Below are 22,500 nucleotides of genomic sequence, written 5' to 3' on the forward strand. Positions count from 1 at the left end.
AGACTCTCTCTCTCTCTCTCTCTGTGGACAGTACAGCTTTGGAAAAGTGCCTCTCTTTTATTGTCTGGAGATACCAGTCCTGACTTTGACCCACAAGGCATGTCTGACATAAGTGTGGATTGCTGACAGCCTTCACCTTTGGCCTCATTACTGCAGCATGGCTGGACTCCATAGGCCCTCGCTCTCTCTTTTTCAGTTGCGGATATATTGGATCAAAAAAAAAGTGTCAGAATCAACTTTTTCTTAGGATTTTTTAGGGTAAGTGTAAGGGTTAGATTATAAGTCTAAAAACTAGGTCTCGGTACCCCTACCAATGCCTAAAAGTACGTTACACTTCCTGTATGATGTCATATGACGCGGATATTGTACTATTTTTTGATCCGAATAATCTGCAACCCTCTTTTTCCTGGAACAGCAGCGCTAGCTCCACTGCCTGGATCGAGTCGAAGCCTATAAACGAGTGTTCCAGGGCTAATGCTATGGCAGTGGCGTGATTAGAAGTACAGATGGACACAGATCCCCTCTCCAATCCAAGGCCGAGTGTACATCCAACACGTGTACCTATGGAGCTCTTCATATGTCGTTGCCCCACACACACACACACACACACACACACACACACACCCACACACACATGCATACAAACACCCAGACACACACGCATACACACACACGCGCACACACACACACACACACACACACACACACACACATGCACACACACACACAGACACACACACACACACACACACACACACGTGGGGTAGGTCTCAACAGCTGACTGACCACCTATACTCAAAACAAACATGCTGACTACCACACTCACACCACTGAAAGCTCTCTCTCTCTCACTCACACACACACACACACACAAACACACACACACACACAGACCATTTATGACAGCAGCAAAGGAATGCACGTGGTGTGACTCAAACCAAAGGGGATCTCTTGCTCGTGGCTGTTTCACCCTTTGACTCTCTGTGTCCGTTGTCATGGAGACTGGCCATTGTGATGGGGGTTCTTTGTGCGCTTTTTTGTGCAATCGGTGAAGAACCGTGCCCCGTGATGATGATGCCAGGCCCCGTTCCCTACGGTGACGGCATTCGGCCAATGGCACCTGCCCCGACACACACGCACCCGGAGAGAATGGTGGGAGGAATGCTACAGCTAAGCCGCTCCCTATTACTGTTAAACGGCCTGGAATAACATTCCCCACATTCTTCTTCGGCCATCCCCTGTACTGTCACTGATTCCGTCAGATAAAAAAAACTCCAATCTCTAAGGAGATGGAGGAGACATCAAACAATAACACATGAGTCAAGATGACAGAGGATGGGTGTTGGAATGTGAAGGTGAGTCGGAATACTAAGTGGCTAATTAGGCTGTGAGTGTGTGTGTGTGTGTGCGTGTGTGTGTGTGTGTGTGTGTGTGTGTGTGTGTCAGTGAGGTGTTGCTTTTACACAACTCATGCTGTGGGTGTCAATCATCGTGGGTGCGCCATTCAGCCCAAGCTCAGTCAAGTTTATGGTCACATCACGGAAAAATACGCGATTTCATTTCATCATTTCATGCATCATAGGAACTCATGGCGAATGATGCGGAGGATTGCCGACAATTCTGACATTCTAAAGAGGGAGTCTTGCTTAAGAAGTAGTTCAACCTACAGCTGCCTTGGTCCATGGTGCCACAGGCACAATTCTAACATTCAGCTCAATTTTCACCTCAAAAAGTTCAAACATGAGAGAAGAGAAAAGGGGGGGGGGGGGTCACTCACTTCCCTCTCACGCTCAAGGCATTCTTCTGTGATCCTGCACATTGCCAGATATTAAGCATCTGTGTGCTATGGCACATTTGAATCAACCAATCAACGCATCAGCTCAGTCACTGAACAAGCGCCTTGGTAGCTCAGAACATCGCAGACTAGGATGTGCGAGTACACATTTCAGTGTACAACAGAGCCATATATTTTCAATTCCCAGACCAAGTATTAATATATCTAAGCTTCGGCTCGTCCGACCCAGACAAGTGCAGTCAGCCTCCCCACATCCTCTGGATGGATTGTTTAGTCACTCTGTGGCACTAGCTCACACGTTACTGCACCTCTGTCAAACACACACACTCACACACACACACTCAGCTCACACGTTACTGCACCTCTGTCAAACACACACACACACGCACACACACACTCACACACACACTCAGCTCAAACGTTACTGCACTTCTGTCAAACTTCACGACACTCAGTCTTTCTAAATATCCTGTTGCAGCAATGCATCTTTGCTCCTCCAGTGCACGCTGAGCAGCAACAGGCCTTGATTACAGCACAGACAAACACGTTACACAGACACACACGCACAACACGTAGCACACACTAACACGTAACACACACACAACCACACGCACACACACACACACACACACACACTAAAACATACACACACACACACACTAACACAGCACTCATGCTGACAAGACCAGCCGAGGCCCCAGAGGAGAAAAAAAAAGAAAACCACTAATTTCAGCCATTTATATCTGACTAGAAGCAAGGGAGCACACAGTAGACCCGTCATCACAGGCTGCTAAACGATCGGCTGGACTACGATTGGTTGCGGTGCAGAGAAGGCCAAGGAGCCACGACAGAACATGACTTTCATCATGTAGACGGCGCACAGATTGTATCGGAGTCTACCACTTCCTGTGGCAGATACAGCAGACGAACAAGAGAACAAACAGACGACAAACTCCCCAAAAAGCACAGGACAGCATTTCAAGCTCCCTGCAAAAGGCCAACAACACCACCAGATTCCATTCTGGACAAGTATCCAGTTTGGGAAGGAGAAACAGAACTTGTTTGTGGTTGTGCCAATAAGGGAAAAAAAGAACAAAGAATCACCCAGACCATACACCCACAATGGCAACAGTGAACAAACAGGAAAAATCATCCCCACAACCTTTTTTTTTTCTTTCATTTTTTTACTATGACAATTTAGAAGCCATCAAGAATCAAAAAAATTGAAACGCTTTTTTAGTGGTCGATTGCAGGAAATAGAGAAGCAGGGTGTTCAGTCTGAAGCCAGTCAGCTCTGGACTGCCCTATCAGCATAGGAGAGGGGGGGCATCAGGAAGCACACACAATTGCAAGTGAAGGGGGGGGGGGGGGGGGGGTGCAGGGCTATGAATGGCAACGGCACACAAACAAAAGGTACAACACCGAAATACCAGTCATGGGGGTGGGGACACGTGAGTGAGCACAGTCCAGCTCTTTCCCACCCATTGAAAAAAAGTGCCAATTAATCACAGCATTACAGTTTTCAATTGAATGGCCGTGTTGACCGTTTGTACAGGTTCAAACCTGCCTAAGGAATAAACTTGACATATTATCCCCATTAGACCCATTTATCTGGATAATTCTGAAACATTAGGCGTTAGACAGAAGTCTACGTACTCTAACCCTTACTTCTGGAGTTCAGAAACTTTTAACTGGCTTCTTCTCAGCCTTACTTCTTAAGTTCAGAAACTATTAACTGGCTTCTTCTAGCTGCAACCCACCCCATCCACCCCACCCTTCACCACACCATGACACTCCTATGGGTGTTTGGGGCTTGCATGGCATGCCCTAAACCTCAACATCAGTTTCACTGAGTTCATTTTTTCCCTACCTCATCATATCATACTCGTCATAAAAACATTACGTGAAACTCCTGATGATGCAGATATCAATTAGATTAGATACGATCGCATTTACAACCTGAAAATGACAGTCTGGTTAGCCAGCTCACTTTTCTGTTAAACGGCATAGATTTGAAAACCAAAGTTAGTTGCGTTAATAAACTATTCCTCACGGCAAAATTGACACGACGGGTATGTAACGTTAAGCCAGAGCTCTGTACCTGCGAAAGTTACTGACTCAAGACTCTCTCTTGTCTTTCATTCAACTCTGTATAATTTGAGAAGGACTATCGGTATAGAGATCAAACCAAACGCCCATTTTGCCAGACAGAACATAGAGGTTTCTGTGTTTCTCTGAATAGCGGCTACTTCTGAGGAACACCGCGGGAATGTAAGAAAGATTTGTTGATTTCACGGAGGCTTACCAGCAAAACACTTTAAGGAATTACCATAGAACATCTACCCAAATTAATATAGGTTTCGCTCGTGAACACTTCAAAACAAAATTATGTTAAAAACGAAGCAAAAGAAGCTCCGCATAGAAACGTCACTGCCTGTCACTTCTCTCTGGTGACAGGTAGCCATGCTTCGGAGAAAGTTTTCTGTCAAATGCCATTAATCATTGACAAGACATTTGTTTACACTCTCTCATCTTTACAAACAGGTTACTTGATAAATCACTCAGTCATTCTCGATACATAGCCAAAATACAACATGTTAACTAAGCCACAAATCGCCATAAACAAGTTCAAATGGAATCACTCACCGACGTTACTGCAACTGATCAAGCTCGGCAGACTGATTACCCCTCGTAAATTTACACCTGCGGTCTGCGGCTCGTTCCACGGCACCTTGCGTCAGAGCGCCAAAATATAATAATGCGTTTAGACGAGTTAAAAAAAAGTATTACTGCTACAGACAGCTGTTTATCAGATGTCCTCTGCAGTGTGTCAATCCAAAATCTGTTATCGATGTTTGTTAGTTCTTTAGTCTAGGCTACTAAGTGACTAATATCTGTGACAAGAACCTTTTCATCCAAACAGAAGCAGCGATACCGCTCCAAAAACTGTATATCTTGCGCTTAAACAAGTGGTCCTCTGCTATGATGTCAAATCACCTGTGAACACTCCCCCGACTGCATGAGATCACTTGCCACGTGTTGCTATCAAAATAAACCAGCCCTGGATGGGCAGGCAAAATGGCATGGGGCGTGTCTGACAAGGAGTTGGAGTTAATTGAGACATTAATTCAAGACTGAAGAATAGACGGTGCGTTTCTACAAGACCACCATCTAGTGGCCAAGTCCCCAAACCGGCTGGGTTTTTAATATCATAGTGAGCATTTACTTGAAAGTAGCCCCTGGCAAGCTTACACAAATATAACGGTTATTCTTCCGTAGGTTATGTAGAACTCTATGAGACACTGACAATGCCATTAGTGCTAACAGTCCACGCACATTGTGACCTAAGATACTGAAATAACAAATGTTGTTGACAAAAGTGCTTGTTTCATTTGTTTATTTGAATATTTTTGCAAACATGTGAGTACCTTACATTGAAATACATTGTGCTGTCAGGAAAATATATTATTTTGCAATTTGATAACATGCTAAAAAAAAATCTGTACATTATCTTACTGGTCAGACAACCAGAGTAAGGCAAACCAAGCACATTAGACATGAAGGCTTTTATTTACAAATCTAGTGTTTCATTTAATAAAATGCGAACATGTGTTACCATAGTATAAAATTCAGCCACACTAATCTATAATCATATTTCTTTTGAGTGATAGGAATTTGAAAATTTCTGAAGTGAAAGATGTAATGACTCAAAAGTGTTGAAGGTGTCAAAGGTGGCTAGTCATTAGCTAGGGTAGGGCAGGGCAGCACCTTCAGGGCAGGACATCACCCTGAGGGCACAGTCGTAATATGCGCTCAGTGATACAATCGCAGGCGGTGGCTCATGGATTGCATGCCTATCTAGTCAGCCTCGGCATGTGTTTTCCAAGCAAAGGCTTTTGACCATACATTTATATCCACGCAGCATCGATTTTTTTTTTCTATTTTCAACACAAAAAATTGAAGCCTTTTAAACAATTATAGAATTTGGCTAAAAATGTTTTAACTTTTATAAAGTCAGATTTCTGGTGTTCAAGCACCTATTTTGTCTTTTGCGCCAGACACATAATATCAAGACCCAAATGATGAGAATCTGATTTTATTAAAGCCTCTGATCATGCAAACAACAACTGTGTTTCCATTTGTTACGCTAAGGCTGGCTATTCCGCTCGATTACAGATGGTTTAGATTTAATAGTCACACACAACTTACTGCAGCACAAAATACTGGGTTTAATCGATCAACATCCATTCAATATAGGCACTGAGAACCATCTTAGAAACAGACACTTATAGAGGGAGTTGTTTTAAATTCGATGAAATTCAATGATCACCTTTGCATGTTGGTCACATTACATAAAGTGCTCTGTAAAGTGTAGCGCTTTTTAAGGGCTTTTAAAAGGTGTTAAATTGGCACAGAAGTTTTACTGGAAGAGATTTTACTGAGTCGATACAACTGGTGTTGTCCAAATGTTCAATTTAAATGCTTCCACTTGTCCCTATCCTCCACAGAACGATACACATTTCACATAACTGAGATTACGTCCATGATGTTTGGCCTCCTCTGTTTGGATTACAAAAATTAAGTTTTTTTGATAAAAAAAAAGCTTTTCTACATATATTGCTAATGTTACCTTTCAAGCTAAACATTCTGTCAAATGCTGCATGGTGAGTTACTGGAGTAAGGAGAAGAAGCCTGTTCAGAGAGCAAAAAAAAACAACTGGAATAAATATGAAACTGATTTTATGGCATTATATTCTGCTCATAAAGCCAAAGCCATAGAGTGGTCCAGGCACATTTAGTGTCACTTTCTTGTCACCGTCTTCCGATCATCCAGGACGCTGTTACAAATCTGAAACCAAAGTGCAAGACATTTTTAAAGTGGCTCCTTTCATAGAGCGGTAGGACAGGACTGCTTTTTAAAAGACCTAACCCCATGTCGGGGTGTGTGCTTGAAGGTGCCGTGAGGTGACGACAGTGGTGACAGTTCAAACCATGCAGACCTGGGTGACCTGGAGGCTTCTCAAGAACTTCCCCTTTACGTTCCTGTGTGGGGACAACCAGTTTGGACTCATACTGTCCAATGGATAAACTGTATAGAGAGACCCATAGAGTTTCATCTAAATGAAGTCCAAGTGCCTAACCCTGTGTTGAAGTGTCCATTTCTGAGGATTGTTGTGAATACCACACACACACATGCTGACAAGAGTGACTCGTGGCTTTCTGGACGTTTTGTGGTTACATTGTTCGTGCCACTGTGGTCTGGACATTGAGGTGTGCATGCAGATCAATGCTGAGTCAGGAAATGAGAATAGGAACGTGTGTGTTTGTGAGTGTGTGTGTGTGTGTGTGTGTGTGTGTGTGTGTGTGTGTGTGTGTTTGTTTTTCCTGTGTGTGTCTGTGAGGAGGAAGTACACTGCATTCATTTGTGGCAAGCTAGCCTGTGTGGAGTGGGTGCAGCTCAAAAGCAAACTTGTCCAATAACAGTCAAACATTCCAGTGGTTACACCGGTGTCACATAGTTGCCAGGAAACGTCCCAAAGGCTTGAGTCCTTTCTGACGTACCTGAAAAATAAAATAAAAACAAGATTCATTTGACCTCTCCAAGAACTCAAACTGAATATTTCTACTATGTAGTGCTCAGTCAAAGCCACTAGAGGGCAGTCATGTGTCAAAATTCCCATTAATAAACTTACCTACAAACCAGCCATCATCACATCTCTCCATCACCTGCAGGATATCTCCCTCTCTCAGCTCCAGCTCGTCCTTGTTGTTCGGTTTGTAGTTGTATACTGCTTTGTATCTGCAGAGAACAAGTTCAACTTCAAGTTTATTTATATAGCACATTTCATATGATATACCTAGACACAATGTGCTTTGTGCAGAGAAGACATTAAATTATCTAAAATAAACAAACAAACAAACACACTTAGCAAAATATATATATATATATATATATATATATATATATATGTGTATATACATGAAATAAAAAACAATACAATAAAAACAATAAAATGAAGTGTTAAAAACAAAAAGACCTATAGTCATGAATAGGCTGTAGAAAATAAAGACGTTTTAATTCCCTTTTTAAAAGAGAGCACTGAGTGTGATGACCTTAACTCCAAAGGTAGGCTATTCCAGAGGGTTGGGGCACAGTAGCTAAAGGCACCGTGTGCAGCATTGGTGTTTATTCAACAACATGGGGTCAGAGGTCACCCCTCTCTATTAGCTTGATAAATGCCACTAATGAGAGCATACACACACGAACACATTAGCATTAGCAACATTAGCATAAGTTAAAGGTAACCTACGGTGTCCGCTGCACTACCGTAGAACCAGGATTCGTCCTGCTCTGTGGTGGAGGAGGAGCATTTCTATGGGAATTTGGCTGTGGAGTAAATAAAATGAGTTAATGTCATTCTAATATAATTGCACATTATCTTAAATAAGAAACCTTACATTAGTGCAATGATGCATTAGACTATGTAGCCATATGAAGGCTTTTTAAGACGCTAATATGGAGGATGCAAACCTGTGCTGAATATGCAGGCTGGCTACCGACGTTCAGTCCTGGACCCTGAGGAGATGAGGGCATGTGATTGGATGTTGACAGTGGTGACTTGACATCTCTATCCAATGGGCTGTGAGGTGTAGTGAGCGTTCCACTCCAGTGACTGCTCTGTGGTGTGGGGGAGGAGGGGCCAGGCGACGTGTGGGGCCAGTGATTGGCTGCCTGCTTTTGTGAGAGCGGTGAGCGTGACTGGGTGGAGGTGACGGCATGCGGGGAGGGTGAGGAGGGCTTGGCGGGGGAGCGCTGTGCCTCGGGGGTGAGGGGTGAGGGGGGCATCATGGGTGAGCGCGGGCACGGGGAGTGAAGCGGGCGCCCGGGGCTCCGCGGCTCGGGGAATGTGGGTGACGCGGGCGAGGTGGGGAACTCATCGCTGCTTTTGGTGCGGGGCATTCTGTTGACCTGGACGTAGTTCAAGGGGAAGATGCCGCTCCGCGCGGTGCCCGGGACACGCCCCTCCAGCCATCGGTCGTCCACTTGCCTGGTCACGCTGATGACCTCCCCCTTTACAGAGACAACGCAACATTCACTGTAAGTTCTCACATTGGGGATTATCACAGAGCACCTTCAAAGTCGGAGATATAAGGTAAGACTGCGGGCACTGTAAGACACTTGTCTGGTCACGCTGATGACCTTCCCCTTTACAAAGAGAACGCAACAATTACATTTACATTACATTTAGTCATTTAGCAGACGCTTTTGCCCAAAGCGACGTACAAGGGAGAGAACAGTCAAGCTAAGAGCAACAAAAACCTGGTGTAACAATAAATACTACTTAACATAAGAAATAATTACATTCACTGTTAGTTCTTACATTGGGGATTATCACAGAGCACCTTCGAAGATGTCTAGGAATGGAGATATAAGGTAAGACTGTGGGCTGCAGTAGATTCATGGAACTGCCATCTTTTCAAAAACCATCTTAGCGACCCTTCAAGACCTCAGTTGCTGTTTGGAACAGTACTACACATATGCACAGACTTGTGGTGTCCAACTCTTTTATTCCTTGAGCACTCCTTTTATGGGACAACAATTATAAAGACATCTTCATAAATTGCAGGAAAAAGTTGCAGGGAAAAGCAACAGTCACCTTCTTGAAGGACAGCTCTACAGGCAGGTCCGCGGTGAAGTTGTACAAGGCCACGGCTTCCCCGTACTCCAGCACCTGAACGGTGGGGGATTTGATGGGCGTGGGCTTCTCAGAGGGAGGGATAATCTGGTGTGGAGGAAAGGGAGAGGGAGAGAAAGAAAGAGAGGGAGGGAGAGAGAGAGAGAGGGAGAGAGAGGGAGTGAGAGAGAGAGAGAGAGAGAGAGAGAGAGAGCGAGAGCGAGAGAGGGAGGGAGCAGAGGAAGGAAAGGGTGAGGTTGTTGAGGGAACGACTGAATGCTCCAGCTAGCTCCAAAAAAAAGAAAAGAAAAGAAAGCGCACATAAACATGTGAGTCTTCCGGTTTGTTTTGTGAGGTAGGTTGACACACCTCCACATAGCTGGTGGGAAAGATCCCAGCTCTCCCGTGGTGCTCCCCGTCGTACCAGTTGGCGTCCACCTGCCTGTGGATGTACACCACGTCACCTTTCTGCAGCGGAAGCTCCCTGCGGAGACAAGGGCGAAGGAAATGAGATTTGGGAGGCAGACTGGGGGGGGGGTTTGGTCCTCGTCTCACACAACTTCCTGGTACAACTAATTTCCTGCTTAATCCAGGGGATAGTAATTGGGGAAAATAAATACATAAATATATACAGTATGTACCGTATAAAATGAGAAGATATGCAGCAAGATATGACTTGCAGCAAAAACCTCCTCATCCTCATCTCACACAAGTTCCTGGTACAACTAATTTCCTGCTTAATCCACCCAAAAATGTCCTAAAAGTTCAAGCAGCACAAGAGTAATTTAGGGAAAATAAATACATATGTACCGTATAAAATGAGAAGATATGCAGCAAGATATGACAACCAGTGATGATCACACAACTTCCTGGTACAACTAATTTCCTGCTTAATCCACCCAAAATATCCTAAAAGGTCAAGCAACATAAGAGTAATTGGGGGAGAAAATACATATGTACCGTATAAATTGAGAAGATATGTAGCAAGATATGGCTTGCAGCAAAAACAAAAAGCGATGATTGTTCTGGGGACATTTCAGAAACACGTGTGTTCAAACATGTTCACAAGGTGTTCTATGCACCTTGATTAACCAGGAAAGGCAAAACAAGTAGCACCGAAAGCATTTCAAGAAATTCCTTTCCCAAGACTGGAGGCAAAATGAAATCCTAAATCTGATCCCACACTGGAATTTGGACCCACAATGTGCAACGGATTCCCTTTGTGGAATTCTGCTTCTCCTTCTGTTACCTCTGAAACAAGACCTGCGTGGAAACGTTTCGGGGAGAGTCTCAAGCGTGAAATAATCACAGTTAATTTGCATCCCTGTTCTTCCCCCTCCACCTCCTGCTCAGCACTTCCTGACTGTGCAATAAAAAAACAACTTGTGAGAGAGGAAATGATCCGTGGGCCGATCTGCCAGGGATCATTCACTACTTACTTGGGTGACTGCGCTGGGAAATTGAACTTGGCCCGAGCTGCCTTCATCTGCACAGACACAAAGAAATACAAATACGAAATTTGGCAGAGAAAAGCAGATGCGGTTAGTGTTTAACAAAAAAACAAAATATGGACAGGTCGTTTTCACAGCAATTGAAAAAAGTCAATGTTATGTGTGTTTTACAGATTCAGAAGATTTTACCTTCTTCTCTTCTCTCTTTGGTGGGAAGTCCATGGCTTCAGGTGCAGGGCTGAATCTATCTGTACGTTGTTACAGGAGAAGATGAGGTTACCAAGGTTACCAAGATGTAGGGGGCCAATGTCAAGTTAAAGGGTACAGTACACAGCACATTCAGTTTCTGTCACTTATTACGATCTACCACAGTAGTGTAGACTCTCACTATACATTAGCTATACACCAAATGACTGCATGTACAAACTATGCCTCACCAAACAGCTTCTGTTTTGTTAGCGTGTTGTTCTAGCAAATTAACAGTTAAGTACATCACCACTTAGGAATGTGCAATGGACTACTTTTGAGTTTCATGAATTACATCCATCTCACACAGGATTCAGCACATAAACCACACAAGTTGATCTTAAGTCAAACTGTACATATTATCTCTGTTGGAAAGGTCTTGTGTTAACATATTAGTTGTCATTCAAGTAGCTGGGAAGTAAAACGTGAGCTGTCTGGCCTAGCACATGTGTGTGTGTGTGTCTTGCCTAGCATATGTGTGTGTGTGTGTGTGTGTGTGTGTGTGTGTATGAGCGTGAGCTGTCTGGCCTAGTGTGTGTGTGTATGAGTGTGTGTGTGTGTGTGTGTGTGTGTGTGTGTGTGTGTGTCTGGCCTAGCATATATGTAACTGTACATTTACTGTGGCTACATTCTCAGGCCAGCTCTCCACGGACTAATCTCCCAAGAAAAACAATTGGATAGAGTCTGATCTATAATCAAGACTTCCTCCCTCTGGCCCATATTCTGCCAGCTTCCTCTCCCCTCCTACTCGCGAGGCTGAGCTCGGCCAAAAACATGCAGAAGTCTAACCTCAATATTTCAGTTCAAAAACATGTTTGACCACTGATTAGACAGGAGTCCAGGCAAAGCAGTCATGCGTCTAAAGACAGACACTTCCTGGGCTGTGTCTATTATGGGATGTGTCCTGATATCAAGCCGGGTAACATTCACGCTTAACTCCCCAACAGCAGCCCACAGATTAACATTCAGTCTTAACCCTCTTACAATAGAACACAACACTGATAAAACACAAAAGGAAACACCTTATCCACTCCCATGGATAAGGGTAATGTGACGCTAGTTCAGAACCATTTGGTGGAACCTAAGTCAACAGGAACTGTTCTGTTGGGTCGTTGTTGTGTTCTGTAATACTGTTCCTTAGGCCCAATTTACACACAGGTTTTCGCGATGTCGGCATAGCCGACATCTGTACACCGACAGTTTTTTTCAGCGTCTAAACGCAAATTTAACTGTCGGTGTGCCGATGTCGGCCGAATTTCAGCCGACAGCCCCGTACCATTCGCCCGACAGCCCATCGGGAGTCCCCGACATCTTCAAAGTGCGTGTAAACGCGACCCGACTTCTGTACGGCATATTACAGACAGTGTTGCTAGGCAACATCGTTATCAACAGAGGCAAACTGAGAAACTTCCTGCGGTGTGTGTAAATGCGCCCCGACATCTTGGCGCAGATGTCGTGCAGATGTCGCCGACATCGCGAAAACCTGTGTGTAAATTGGGCCTTATTGTGCTACCACTAGGAGGCACTGTTCCGTAAGTAATGCTAGCTAATTGACGTACATAGAGCAGAAGAAGAGTGAACCTCAATGCTACTAGTCACGTACTTTCATGCTGCTGACAGTTCTCAGTAAAGAGTGTTATTATCATCCTGCTTGTCGTTACTCTGAAGCGTCACTACACCACAGTCTTACAATAGAACACAACACTGATAAAACACAAAAGGAAACCCCTTATCCACGTCCATGGATAAGGGCAATGTGACGCTGGTTCAGAACCATTCTATGGTGGAACCTAAGTCAACAGGAACTGTTCTGTTGGGTCTTATCCTACCTTTAGCATGTGATGACCCAGGCACTGTGGCCTGACGAGGAGTTGTAACCGGGGCAGTATAATGGTGAGCCCCCACCTTTGTCCCAGAATGCTTTGCTCCAGCCAAGCTGTTGGAAAATGGAATATGTTCAACGAGCCAATTGCAAAGCATAGTCATAATTAAATGATTTTCAAAAGCAACACAACTCTGCTCTATAGGGGAGAGTGGGGTGAGTTGTGCCAATTTTTTTTACTTAAAGTGACTTTAAAGTGAGGCCATTACAGTTATGCTTCCAACTAAAATATGTAGGCCTACATATATTTCAGGATGTGGTGCATCCTTGGGAACAATCACTTTGGATCTGAAATATAGTATTTAAGAAATAAAGCTTTCTGAAAAAAAGTTGTGCCATTAAAGAGAATATATTGGGGTAAATTATGCCATTGATTATTAAGGTAAAACAGTATATTTGCATCTCAAAAACTGTGATGCTATATAAAAACTAGCCTATACCAATTCAATGCAACATTACTCATTTAAGGTTTATTTAAAGTGATCATAGAAATTTTACTTTGGAAGGCAAAAAAGTGATGGAAACTTAAATGTGCTTATCTCTCATGCAAAGAGGCTCTCTTTTTTGCAGGTTGAGTTAAATGGCTGACTCTTCCAATCTTCATTTTTTTCTATGGTTCCCTAGAAATAGGGGGTGGCACAACTTCCCCGCTGGCACTAATCACCCCACTCTACTCCACACACGACAATCTTCCTGCTGATCTGAAACTATTCCTGCTGCATACAGGCCTATCATACCTACTTTGTAATGCACGGTTACAAGGAAAGGTTCTCTTTCTCCACAACAACCTTTAAGCAAAGACGTTTTTTGGGATCAATAAATAAAACACCTCAACCATCTAAGGGTTCATGGTTACACCTCTTGACCTCGTAGTCAAGCTAGGAGCTTGTTTTCTGTAAGAGTGTGTTTTCTGTAAGAGTGTGTTTTCTGCAAGAGTGTGTTTTCTGCAAGAGTGTGTTTCTGTACGAGTGTGTTTTCTGTAAGAGTGTGTTTTCTGTAAGAGAGTGTTTCTGTAAGAGTGTGTTTCTGTATGAGTTTGTTTCTGTAAGAGTGTGTTTCTGTAAGAGTGTGTTTTCTGTAAGAGTGTGTTTTTGTTAGAGTGTGTTTTCTGTAAGAGTGTGTTTCTGTAAGAGTGTGTTTCTGTAAGAGTGTGTTTTTTGTAAGAGTGTGTTTCTGTAACGGTGTTTCTGTAAGAGTGTGTTTTCTGTAAGAGTGTGTTTTCTGTAAGAGAGTGTTTCTGTAAGAGTGTGTTTTCTGTAAGAGTGTGTTTCTGTAAGAGAGTGTTTCTGTAAGAGTGTGTTTCTGTAAGAGTGTGTTTTTTGTAAGAGTGTGTTTCTGTACGAGTGTGTTTCTGTAAGAGTGTGTTTTCTGTAAGAGTGTGTTTTCTGTAAGAGTGTGTTTCTGTAAGAGAGTGTTTCTGTAAGAGAGTGTTACAGAAACACACTCTTACAGAAACACACTCTTACAGAAAACACACTCTAACAAAAACACACTCTTACAGAAAACACACTCTTACAGAAACACACTCTTACAGAGTGTGTTTTCTGTAAGAGAGTGTTTTCTGTAAGAGTGTGTTTACTGTAAGAGTGTGTTTTCTGTAAGAGAGTGTGTTTCTGTAAGAGTGTGTTTTCTGTAAGAGTGTGTTTCTGTAAGAGTGTGTTTTCTGTAAGAGAGTGTTTCTGTAAGAGAGTGTTTTCTGTAAGAGTGTGTTTTCTGTAAGAGAGTGTTTCTGTAAGAGAGTGTTTTCTGTAAGAGTGTGTTTTCTGTAAGAGAGTGTTTTCTGTAAGAGAGTGTTTCTGTAAGAGAGTGTTTCTGTAAGAGAGTGTTTTCTGTAAGAGTGTGTTTTCTGTAAGAGAGTGTTTCTGTAAGAGTGTGTTTTCTGTAAGAGTGTGTTTTCTGTAAGAGAGTGTTTCTGTAAGAGAGTGTTTTCTGTAAGAGTGTGTTTTCTGTAAGAGTGTGTTTTCTGTAAGAGTGTGTTTCTGTAAGAGAGTGTTTCTGTAAGAGTGTGTTTTCTGTAAGAGTGTGTTTTCTGTAAGAGTGTGTAAGAGTGTGTTTTCTGTAAGAGTATGTAAGAGTGTGTTTCTGTAAGAGTGTGTTTCTGTACGAGTGTGTTTTCTGTAAGAGTGTGTTTCTGTAAGAGTGTGTTTCTGTACGAGTGTGTTTCTGTAAGAGTGTGTTTACTGTAAGAGTGTGTTTTCTGTAAGAGAGTGTTTCTGTAAGAGAGTGTTTTCTGTAAGAGTGTGTTTCTGTAAGAGTGTGTTTCTGTAAGAGTGTGTTTTCTGTAAGAGTGTGTTTCTGTAAGAGTGTGTTTTCTGTAAGAGAGTGTTTTCTGTAAGAGTGTGTTTCTGTAAGAGTGTGTTTTCTGTAATAGTGTGTTTCTGTAAGAGTGTGTTTCTGTAAGAGTGTGTTTTTTGTAAGGTGTTTCTGTAAGAGTGTGTTTTCTGTAAGAGAGTGTTTTCTGTAAGAGTGTGTTTCTGTAAGAGTGTGTTTTCTGTAAGAGTGTGTTTTCTGTAAGAGAGTGTTTCTGTACGAGTGTGTTTTCTGTAAGAGTGTGTTTTCTGTAAGAGTGTGTTTCTGTAAGAGTGTGTTTTCTGTAAGAGTGTGTTTCTGTAAGAGTGTGTTTTCTGTAAGAGTGTGTTTTCTGTAAGAGTGTGTTTCTGTAAGAGTGTGTTTTCTGTAAGAGTGTGTTTTCTGTAAGAGAGTGTTTCTGTAAGAGAGTGTTTCTGTAAGAGAGTGTTTCTGTAAGAGTGTGTTTTCTGTAAGAGTGTGTTTTCTGTAAGAGTGTGTTTACTGTAAGAGAGTGTGTTTCTGTAAGAGTGTGTTTTCTGTAAGAGAGTGTTTACTGTAAGAGTGTGTGTTTCTGTAAGAGTGTGTTTTCTGTAAGAGTGTGTTTCTGTAAGAGAGTGTTTCTGTAAGAGTGTGTTTTCTGTAAGAGTGTGTTTCTGTAAGAGTGTGTTTACTGTAAGAGAGTGTTTACTGTAAGAGTGTGTTTCTGTAAGAGTGTGTTTCTGTAAGAGTGTGTTTCTGTAAGAGTGTGTTTTCTGTAAGAGTGTGTTTTCTGTAAGAGTGTGTTTCTGTAAGAGTGTGTTTACTGTAAGAGAGTGTTTACTGTAAGAGTGTGTTTACTGTAAGAGTGTGTTTCTGTAAGAGTCTCACACATGTCCTCCCTTAGGGAGCTTGTTTTCTGTAAGAGAGTGTTTTCTGTAAGAGTGTGTTTTCTGTAAGAGTGTGTTTTCTGTAAGAGTGTGTTTCTGTAAGAGTGTGTTTTCTGTAAGAGTGTGTTTTCTGTAAGAGTGTGTTTCTGTAAGAGTGTGTTTTCTGTAAGAGTGTGTTTCTGTAAGAGTGTGTTTCTGTAAGAGTGTGTTTTCTGTAAGAGTGTGTTTTCTGTAAGAGTGTGTTTTCTGTAAGAGTGTGTTTACTGTAAGAGAGTGTGTTTCTGTAAGAGTGTGTTTTCTGTAAGAGTGTGTTTACTGTAAGAGAGTGTGTTTCTGTAAGAGTGTGTTTTCTGTAAGAGAGTGTTTACTGTAAGAGAGTGTTTTCTGTAAGAGAGTGTTTTCTGTAAGAGAGTGTTTACTGTAAGAGAGTGTTTTCTGTAAGAGAGTGTTTTCTGTAAGAGTGTGTTTTCTGTAAGAGTGTGTTTCTGTAAGAGTGTGTTTTCTGTAAGAGTCTCACACATGTCCCCCCTCAGGGACGAGGGGAAGCAGTAAAAGCTCGCCATACTCCGAGAAGTGCATGTTTCCACTTCTCATTTCCGTGGCAACGGGGGCTTTTTTTTTACAGCGTTCTAAGGGCTGTGAAAGGTTTAAGTTTTAGTGAATATGTGTGGAAAGCTCAACTTAGCAGGTAACAACTAAAGAGGATGGGGGGGGGGGGGGGTGAAGAATGTATAACAGAATAGGTTAAAAATGTGTGACACTGACCTCTCTTGACCCAGTCAACAGTGCAGTGGAACATGCTAGAGTAGTGAGGGATGGAGGTGCCTCTGACGGAGGCCTTGGTGAAGGAACAGGAACTACTGATCTAAGATCTGCCTTTGCTCACCCCATGCTCCGTATTCAGGCATTCTAACCCTAACCCTGCATGAACTACTGATCTAAGAACTGCCTTTCAGACCTCAGAACTCAGAACTGTTTATTTGACAGCAGCAATATTAGTACAATTGTAAGGATGGAATAACATACAATAAATACGATACATGAAATAAACAATGAAATTAGATGAGTGTATAGAAAAGTATATGATGCTGTCGGGAGAGTCCTATAAGGCTACATATTGTGCCGCTGTCATAGGATCCACCCAGAGTAGTTAATTGCCTTTGCTCAACCCATGTTCCGTATTCAGGCATTCTAACCCTGCATGAACTACTGATCTAAGACCTGCCTGTGCTCCATGTTCCGTATTCAGGCATTCTAACCCTGCATGAACTACTGATCTAAGACCTGCCTGTGTTCCATGTTCCGTATTCAGGCATTCTAACCCTGCATGAACTACTGATCTAAGACCTGCCTGTGTTTTAAAGGGAGTTTTACAGAGCCCAGAGCCTGTAATCAGGCATGTAAGCTAAATGATATTTTATAGCCGTGGCTGATGACATTCTTTGTGAATGACAATGAGGTGTTGATTAGGGATGCGTACCGGTACGCCGGACCGGTTCTGGACTTGTAAAAACGTTTAGGTTCAGGTCCAGAAAAACCGAAACCCCAGTGATTCGGTACTGGACTTGTAAAAAATCTAGCACTCACATACTATATCCTACTATATTTTCGTTCTAGACCACCTTGAAATTTGCGGTGGAAAAAGACATTCCTATACCGTTACGCACCCGGACCGAAATGTCACACAGATTTCGGTGCCTGAGCCGATTTAAATAAATAACAGCAACAAATCATGCAGCTAAATCTTGAAAACTTATGTAAAATGTTGTCTTATAAACATGAATTATTTCAGGCTGCAACATGAAACACAGGGGCTGCTTCCAAAACAGAAGAAAACTAGCGATAGCTAACTAGCAGTAACGTTAGTGGTGTAAGTATGATTTGTATGAATTATTTTGTATTTTTTTGCCAGGCAGATTTCGTGGGGCACATTTACAACTGCCCTAGCTCCCACTATAAACGTTGTCCTGTGTCGCTCATTGGTGTTTTCATAGCAACAGTCGTATGACAATGAAGAGCAGGCAGCATGTCACAGAACAAGAACAAACAGAGCTAGCCATAAAACTTTTAACAGAGAAAATACCGAAAGGTAAACGGTCAAAAGTGTGGCTGTATTTTGCACAAAAAGATTCAAACATCGCGACGTGCAGCAAACGCAACACAACAATTGTGTGTAAAGAGGAGAGAAGGTCAACAGCAAATCAGCAACCTCAGACTGACAAATAAACGGAGATCACAGCAAAACGTATAATAGTCTCTTAAAGGGGCAGTGCACATTTTCTCGTACTCAGTGTGTTCAAGTAAAAAAGATTAACTATAAACAGATAGAAAAAATCGATATAAACAAATCAGAAATGGTGAAATTTCATTAAAATAAATAATACAATACAAACAAAATAATACATGTTTGACTCCAAAGGCAAATATGCTCATATTTTTGCAAAATAAGTTTGAAGCTGTAGTGTGTGCAGAGTGTGTGTGTTTTTTGTACTTATTTATATTTATTTAAGTAGACTATAAACTGTTGTTTACAGTTAATATAATGTTCATAGTTTGAAGTAAAAAAAAAAAAAAGCTGTAGTTTGAAGCCAAATGTTTTGTATGTATTTATATTAATAGTATACTTTAAACAGTTCATATATTCAAATATGCCATGAGTTCGGGTCCGGACTTCTTAGGTCCGGACCTGAACCTAAACCTCTGGATTCTAATTCGGACCTGAACCTGAACGTGGGTTTAGGTATGCATCCCTAGTGTTGATCATAACGATGAGGAGTAATAGGATGATACAGGCCTGTTTAATGTGATGGACAAATCTGACAAAGGAAGGTGAAACCACTCATATGACACGCACACACAGACACACCCTCGCACCCACACACACACACACAGACACACGCTCGCACACAAGCACACACACACACACTGACCGATGCAGGGCCAACTTCCACACTTAAAGCTCAAGGGAGGTCAGGTATGTGGCTGCCAGCCAAACATTGAACCATTAACCTATCCCTGACACACGAGCACTGGGCAGACCACTGGCCCTGTGTCTCTCACACACACACACACACACACACACACACACACACACACACACACACACTATCCCTGACACACGAGCACTGGGCAGACCACTGAGCAGATCACTGGCCCGGTGTCTTCCGAGTTCAGTGTCTAATGGGAGATGACCACTCCATTATTTAGACACCACCAGAAAACTGTTTCAATGTGTACTGCAAATTAAACTCTGTACATTTGCAATTTAATACCTCTAATTAATACCTCTTATTACTAAGTGCACATCATCTCCATTGCTTGTCAGTCGAAAAACTCTAATTCTGAGATCTATGACTTTGGATTATACTTTTTTTGACTTTTTTGGGGAAATCTTTAATGAACCTGTAACTAAAACCATCAAATGAAGAAAAGACTGAATGGGACCACCACTTATCACAATGACTGAAACTGTTTGTCACCTAAACATTATATTGAAAGTTTAAAGCTTAAAACTTTCTCTATTGACTAATAGAAGCACAGTAGCACCAGTCAGAGGTCCAGCACAGCTCAACAGGGTTCACCCTGAAGCCCCCAGCCAAAGGAGCACACACACACACACACACACACACACACACACACTCACTTCCACACACACACACACACACACTCACTTCCACACACACACACTCACTTCCACACACACACACACACACACACACACTTCCACACACACACACTGAAGCCCCCAGCCAAAGGAGCTTAACTTTACAAGTGAGAGGAAATCAGCTGTACTCCAGCATCTGACAACTGATTCACAAGACATCCACACACACACACACACACACACACACACACACACACACACACACACTCACTCACTCACTTCCACACACACACACATCCACACGCACATCCACTCACTCACTAACATCCACACACACACACACACACACACACACGCACACACACGCACGCACACACACACACACGCGTAAGCTAAAAACTACTCTCTTTTGTTTTAAAGGCTTTTCACATTACACATGCACAACATTCTTTAAAGATGTCCTCACTCTTACAGAGGCACAGACACAAAGAGACAGAGACAGAGACACACCTGTTGTCCTGTTCTCTCCCAGGGGCTTCTGTGGCTCCGGACGTGTTGCTCCTCTCGCCCTGTTGAGAGAGAGAGAGAGAGAAATAGGGAGAGGGAGAGAGAGAGAGTGAGAGAGAGAGAAAGAGAGTCCACACTAAGTCCTGCTCTGCCTTTTCGTCCACTGCTGCTCTGCTCAGGACGCGGAGAAGGCAGCGGAGCCCCAGCTCAAGGAAAAGCTTAGAGGAAATTTAACAGAGGGGGTGACCACTCCCGCCCCGGCAGATGCACATCTCCCCTGGGTCCTACATTCCAAAGTTTGCAGTAAGGCTGAGCAGGGATGTAGAACTGCCTTAAAATGAGGTGAATCATTGGTGTCTCGGGAGCAGGTCACTTGGTTAAAGCCATCAGAGCACACACACACACACACACGTCCACACACACACACACATATCAGAGCACACAACCAACTGTAGATGATTTCTGAAGGAGAGGAGGCGGGGTTTGTTGATCACTCCAAAGACATGCATTACAAAGAAGGCCACTGTTTTGCTGGGAAGTTGAAAAAAAATAAAAAATAAAGTATTTTGGAAAATCAATGGCCTTTCTTCACTGGGGAGAGGAGGAGGCAGACAAAGAGCACTTGATCCAACACTGAGAAAGCATGCAGAGCGAGACAGATTATTAATCCAACACTGAGAAAGCATGCAGAGCGAGACAGATTATTTATCGAACACTGAGAAAGCATGCAGAGTGAGAGAGATTATTAGTCGAACACTGAGAAAGCAGAGCAAGAACGATTATTAATCCAACACTGAGAAAGCAGAGCGAGACAGATTATTAATCCAACACTGAGAAAGCAGAGCAAGACAGATTATTAATCAAACACTGAGAAAGCAGAGCGAAACAGATTATTAATCCAACACTGAGAAAGCAGAGCAAGACAGATTATTAATCAAACACTGAGAAAGCAGAGCGAAACAGATTATTAATCCAACACTGAGAAAGCATGCAGAGCGAAACAGATTTTACAATCTGAGGTGGGACAGGCGTGTGATTGGTGCAGGTCAAATCCAAAAACTGGCATGCCAAGCAGGGCAAGGAAGGGCATCTGATGGGTGGGGATGGGACTTAACACAAGAAGATGGCAGGGGCTGATGTCCAGTGACGAATAGAGCGAGAGAGAGAGAGATAGATGAGAGAGATAAAGCGAGAGAGAGAGAGAGAACTGGGCACAGTCTTCCACGTCCTAGCCCTCTCATAACTGTGTACAACAACTGCAGTCTGTAGACCTTCATGTAACTGCTGCATGTAAGCTCCTCTGTGTGTTTCATGTACTGTATTAAGTGTGGCCGTCTAGAAATAAGTAATTGAGGAGCTTAATTTGAAGCTTTGTGTCACTGGATTCCCTAGTGACTCAAGTCATAAAGGCAGAGGTGGGGGGGGGGGGATCACTTTCAATATAATTGAATCAATGCTCATAAGCTGCACCATTAGCTTGGTTTAAATCCAGCAGAGAGGTCTCAGACCACAGTAAATGCACTGAATGTGGGTTTGGCAGAGCAAAGTGGTAAGGCTGTAAATTAGGGAAAGTAGTTATTCAGGCAGCATTGCGTGCTAGGAGGCTCAAGGGGGTCAGAAAACCATTCGTTGAGAGGGTGGATGGGGAGACTGAGGGAGGATGGGGAAGACTGAAGGTGGATGGGGAAGACTGAAGGTGGATGGGGGAGACTAGGGGTGGATGGGGGAGAGTGGGGGTGGATGGGGGTGTTTGGGGATGTTTGGGGGAGTCTGGGGGTGTTTGGGGGAGACTGAGGGCGTTTGGGGGAGAGTGGGGTGGATGGGGGAGTCTGGGGGTGTTTAGGGGTGGATGGGGAGACTGAGGGTGTTTGGGGGAGTCTGGGGGTGTCTGGGGAAGAGTGGGAGTGGATGGGGGAGAGTGGGGGTGGATGGGGGAGTGGATGGGGGAGAGTGGGGGTATTTGGGGGAGTCTGAGGGTGTTTGGGGGAGAGTGGGGGTGGATGGGGGAGAGTGGGGGTATTTGGGGGAGTCTGAGGGTGTTTGGGGGAGAGTGGGGGTGGATGGGGGAGAGTGGGGGTATTTGGGGGAGACTGAGAGCATTTGGATCAAGTTTGGGAGAGGGTACAGCCTTGGAGATGTGGGGGGTCAGAGACAGTGAGATGTGTGGCAGTGAGCAGAGTCTAA

General features: G+C 43.3%; 2 protein-coding genes across 3 annotated transcripts in view; both read right to left on the reverse strand.

Annotated features, from left to right (window-relative positions):
* The window catches only part of pdlim2 (PDZ and LIM domain 2 (mystique)), a gene marked incomplete at its 3' end in the record, with an annotated part of 73,287 nt that extends 68,708 nt beyond the window's left edge, over positions 1-4,579 (reverse strand). The window contains exon 1 of the mRNA XM_080852405.1: positions 4,442-4,579. The remainder of the gene's footprint in view (positions 1-4,441) is intronic.
* Positions 4,580-5,238: 659 nt separating this feature from the next.
* Positions 5,239-22,500, reverse strand: part of sorbs3 (sorbin and SH3 domain containing 3) — a 28,962-nt gene continuing 11,700 nt past the window's right edge. Inside the window, exons 9-18 of one of the 2 annotated variants that reach the window (XM_080852403.1) lie at positions 20,320-20,378; positions 12,998-13,104; positions 11,112-11,170; positions 10,911-10,957; positions 9,841-9,955; positions 9,454-9,579; positions 8,328-8,867; positions 8,107-8,183; positions 7,489-7,595; positions 5,239-6,644 (exon numbers count right to left, since the gene is read on the reverse strand). In XM_080852403.1, coding sequence (XP_080708529.1) covers positions 6,637-6,644; positions 7,489-7,595; positions 8,107-8,183; positions 8,328-8,867; positions 9,454-9,579; positions 9,841-9,955; positions 10,911-10,957; positions 11,112-11,170; positions 12,998-13,104; positions 20,320-20,378 — 1,245 coding nt within the window. In that variant the 3' untranslated portion in view covers positions 5,239-6,636. Of the gene's footprint in view, positions 7,358-7,488; positions 7,596-8,106; positions 8,184-8,327; positions 8,868-9,453; positions 9,580-9,840; positions 9,956-10,910; positions 10,958-11,111; positions 11,171-12,997; positions 13,105-20,319; positions 20,379-22,500 lie in introns of both variants that reach the window. The other variant, XM_080852402.1, reaches the window with a different exon arrangement.

The sequence above is a fragment of the Sprattus sprattus genome (genome assembly GCF_963457725.1).
Source record: "Sprattus sprattus genome assembly, chromosome: 15".
NCBI lineage: Eukaryota > Metazoa > Chordata > Actinopteri > Clupeiformes > Clupeidae > Sprattus > Sprattus sprattus.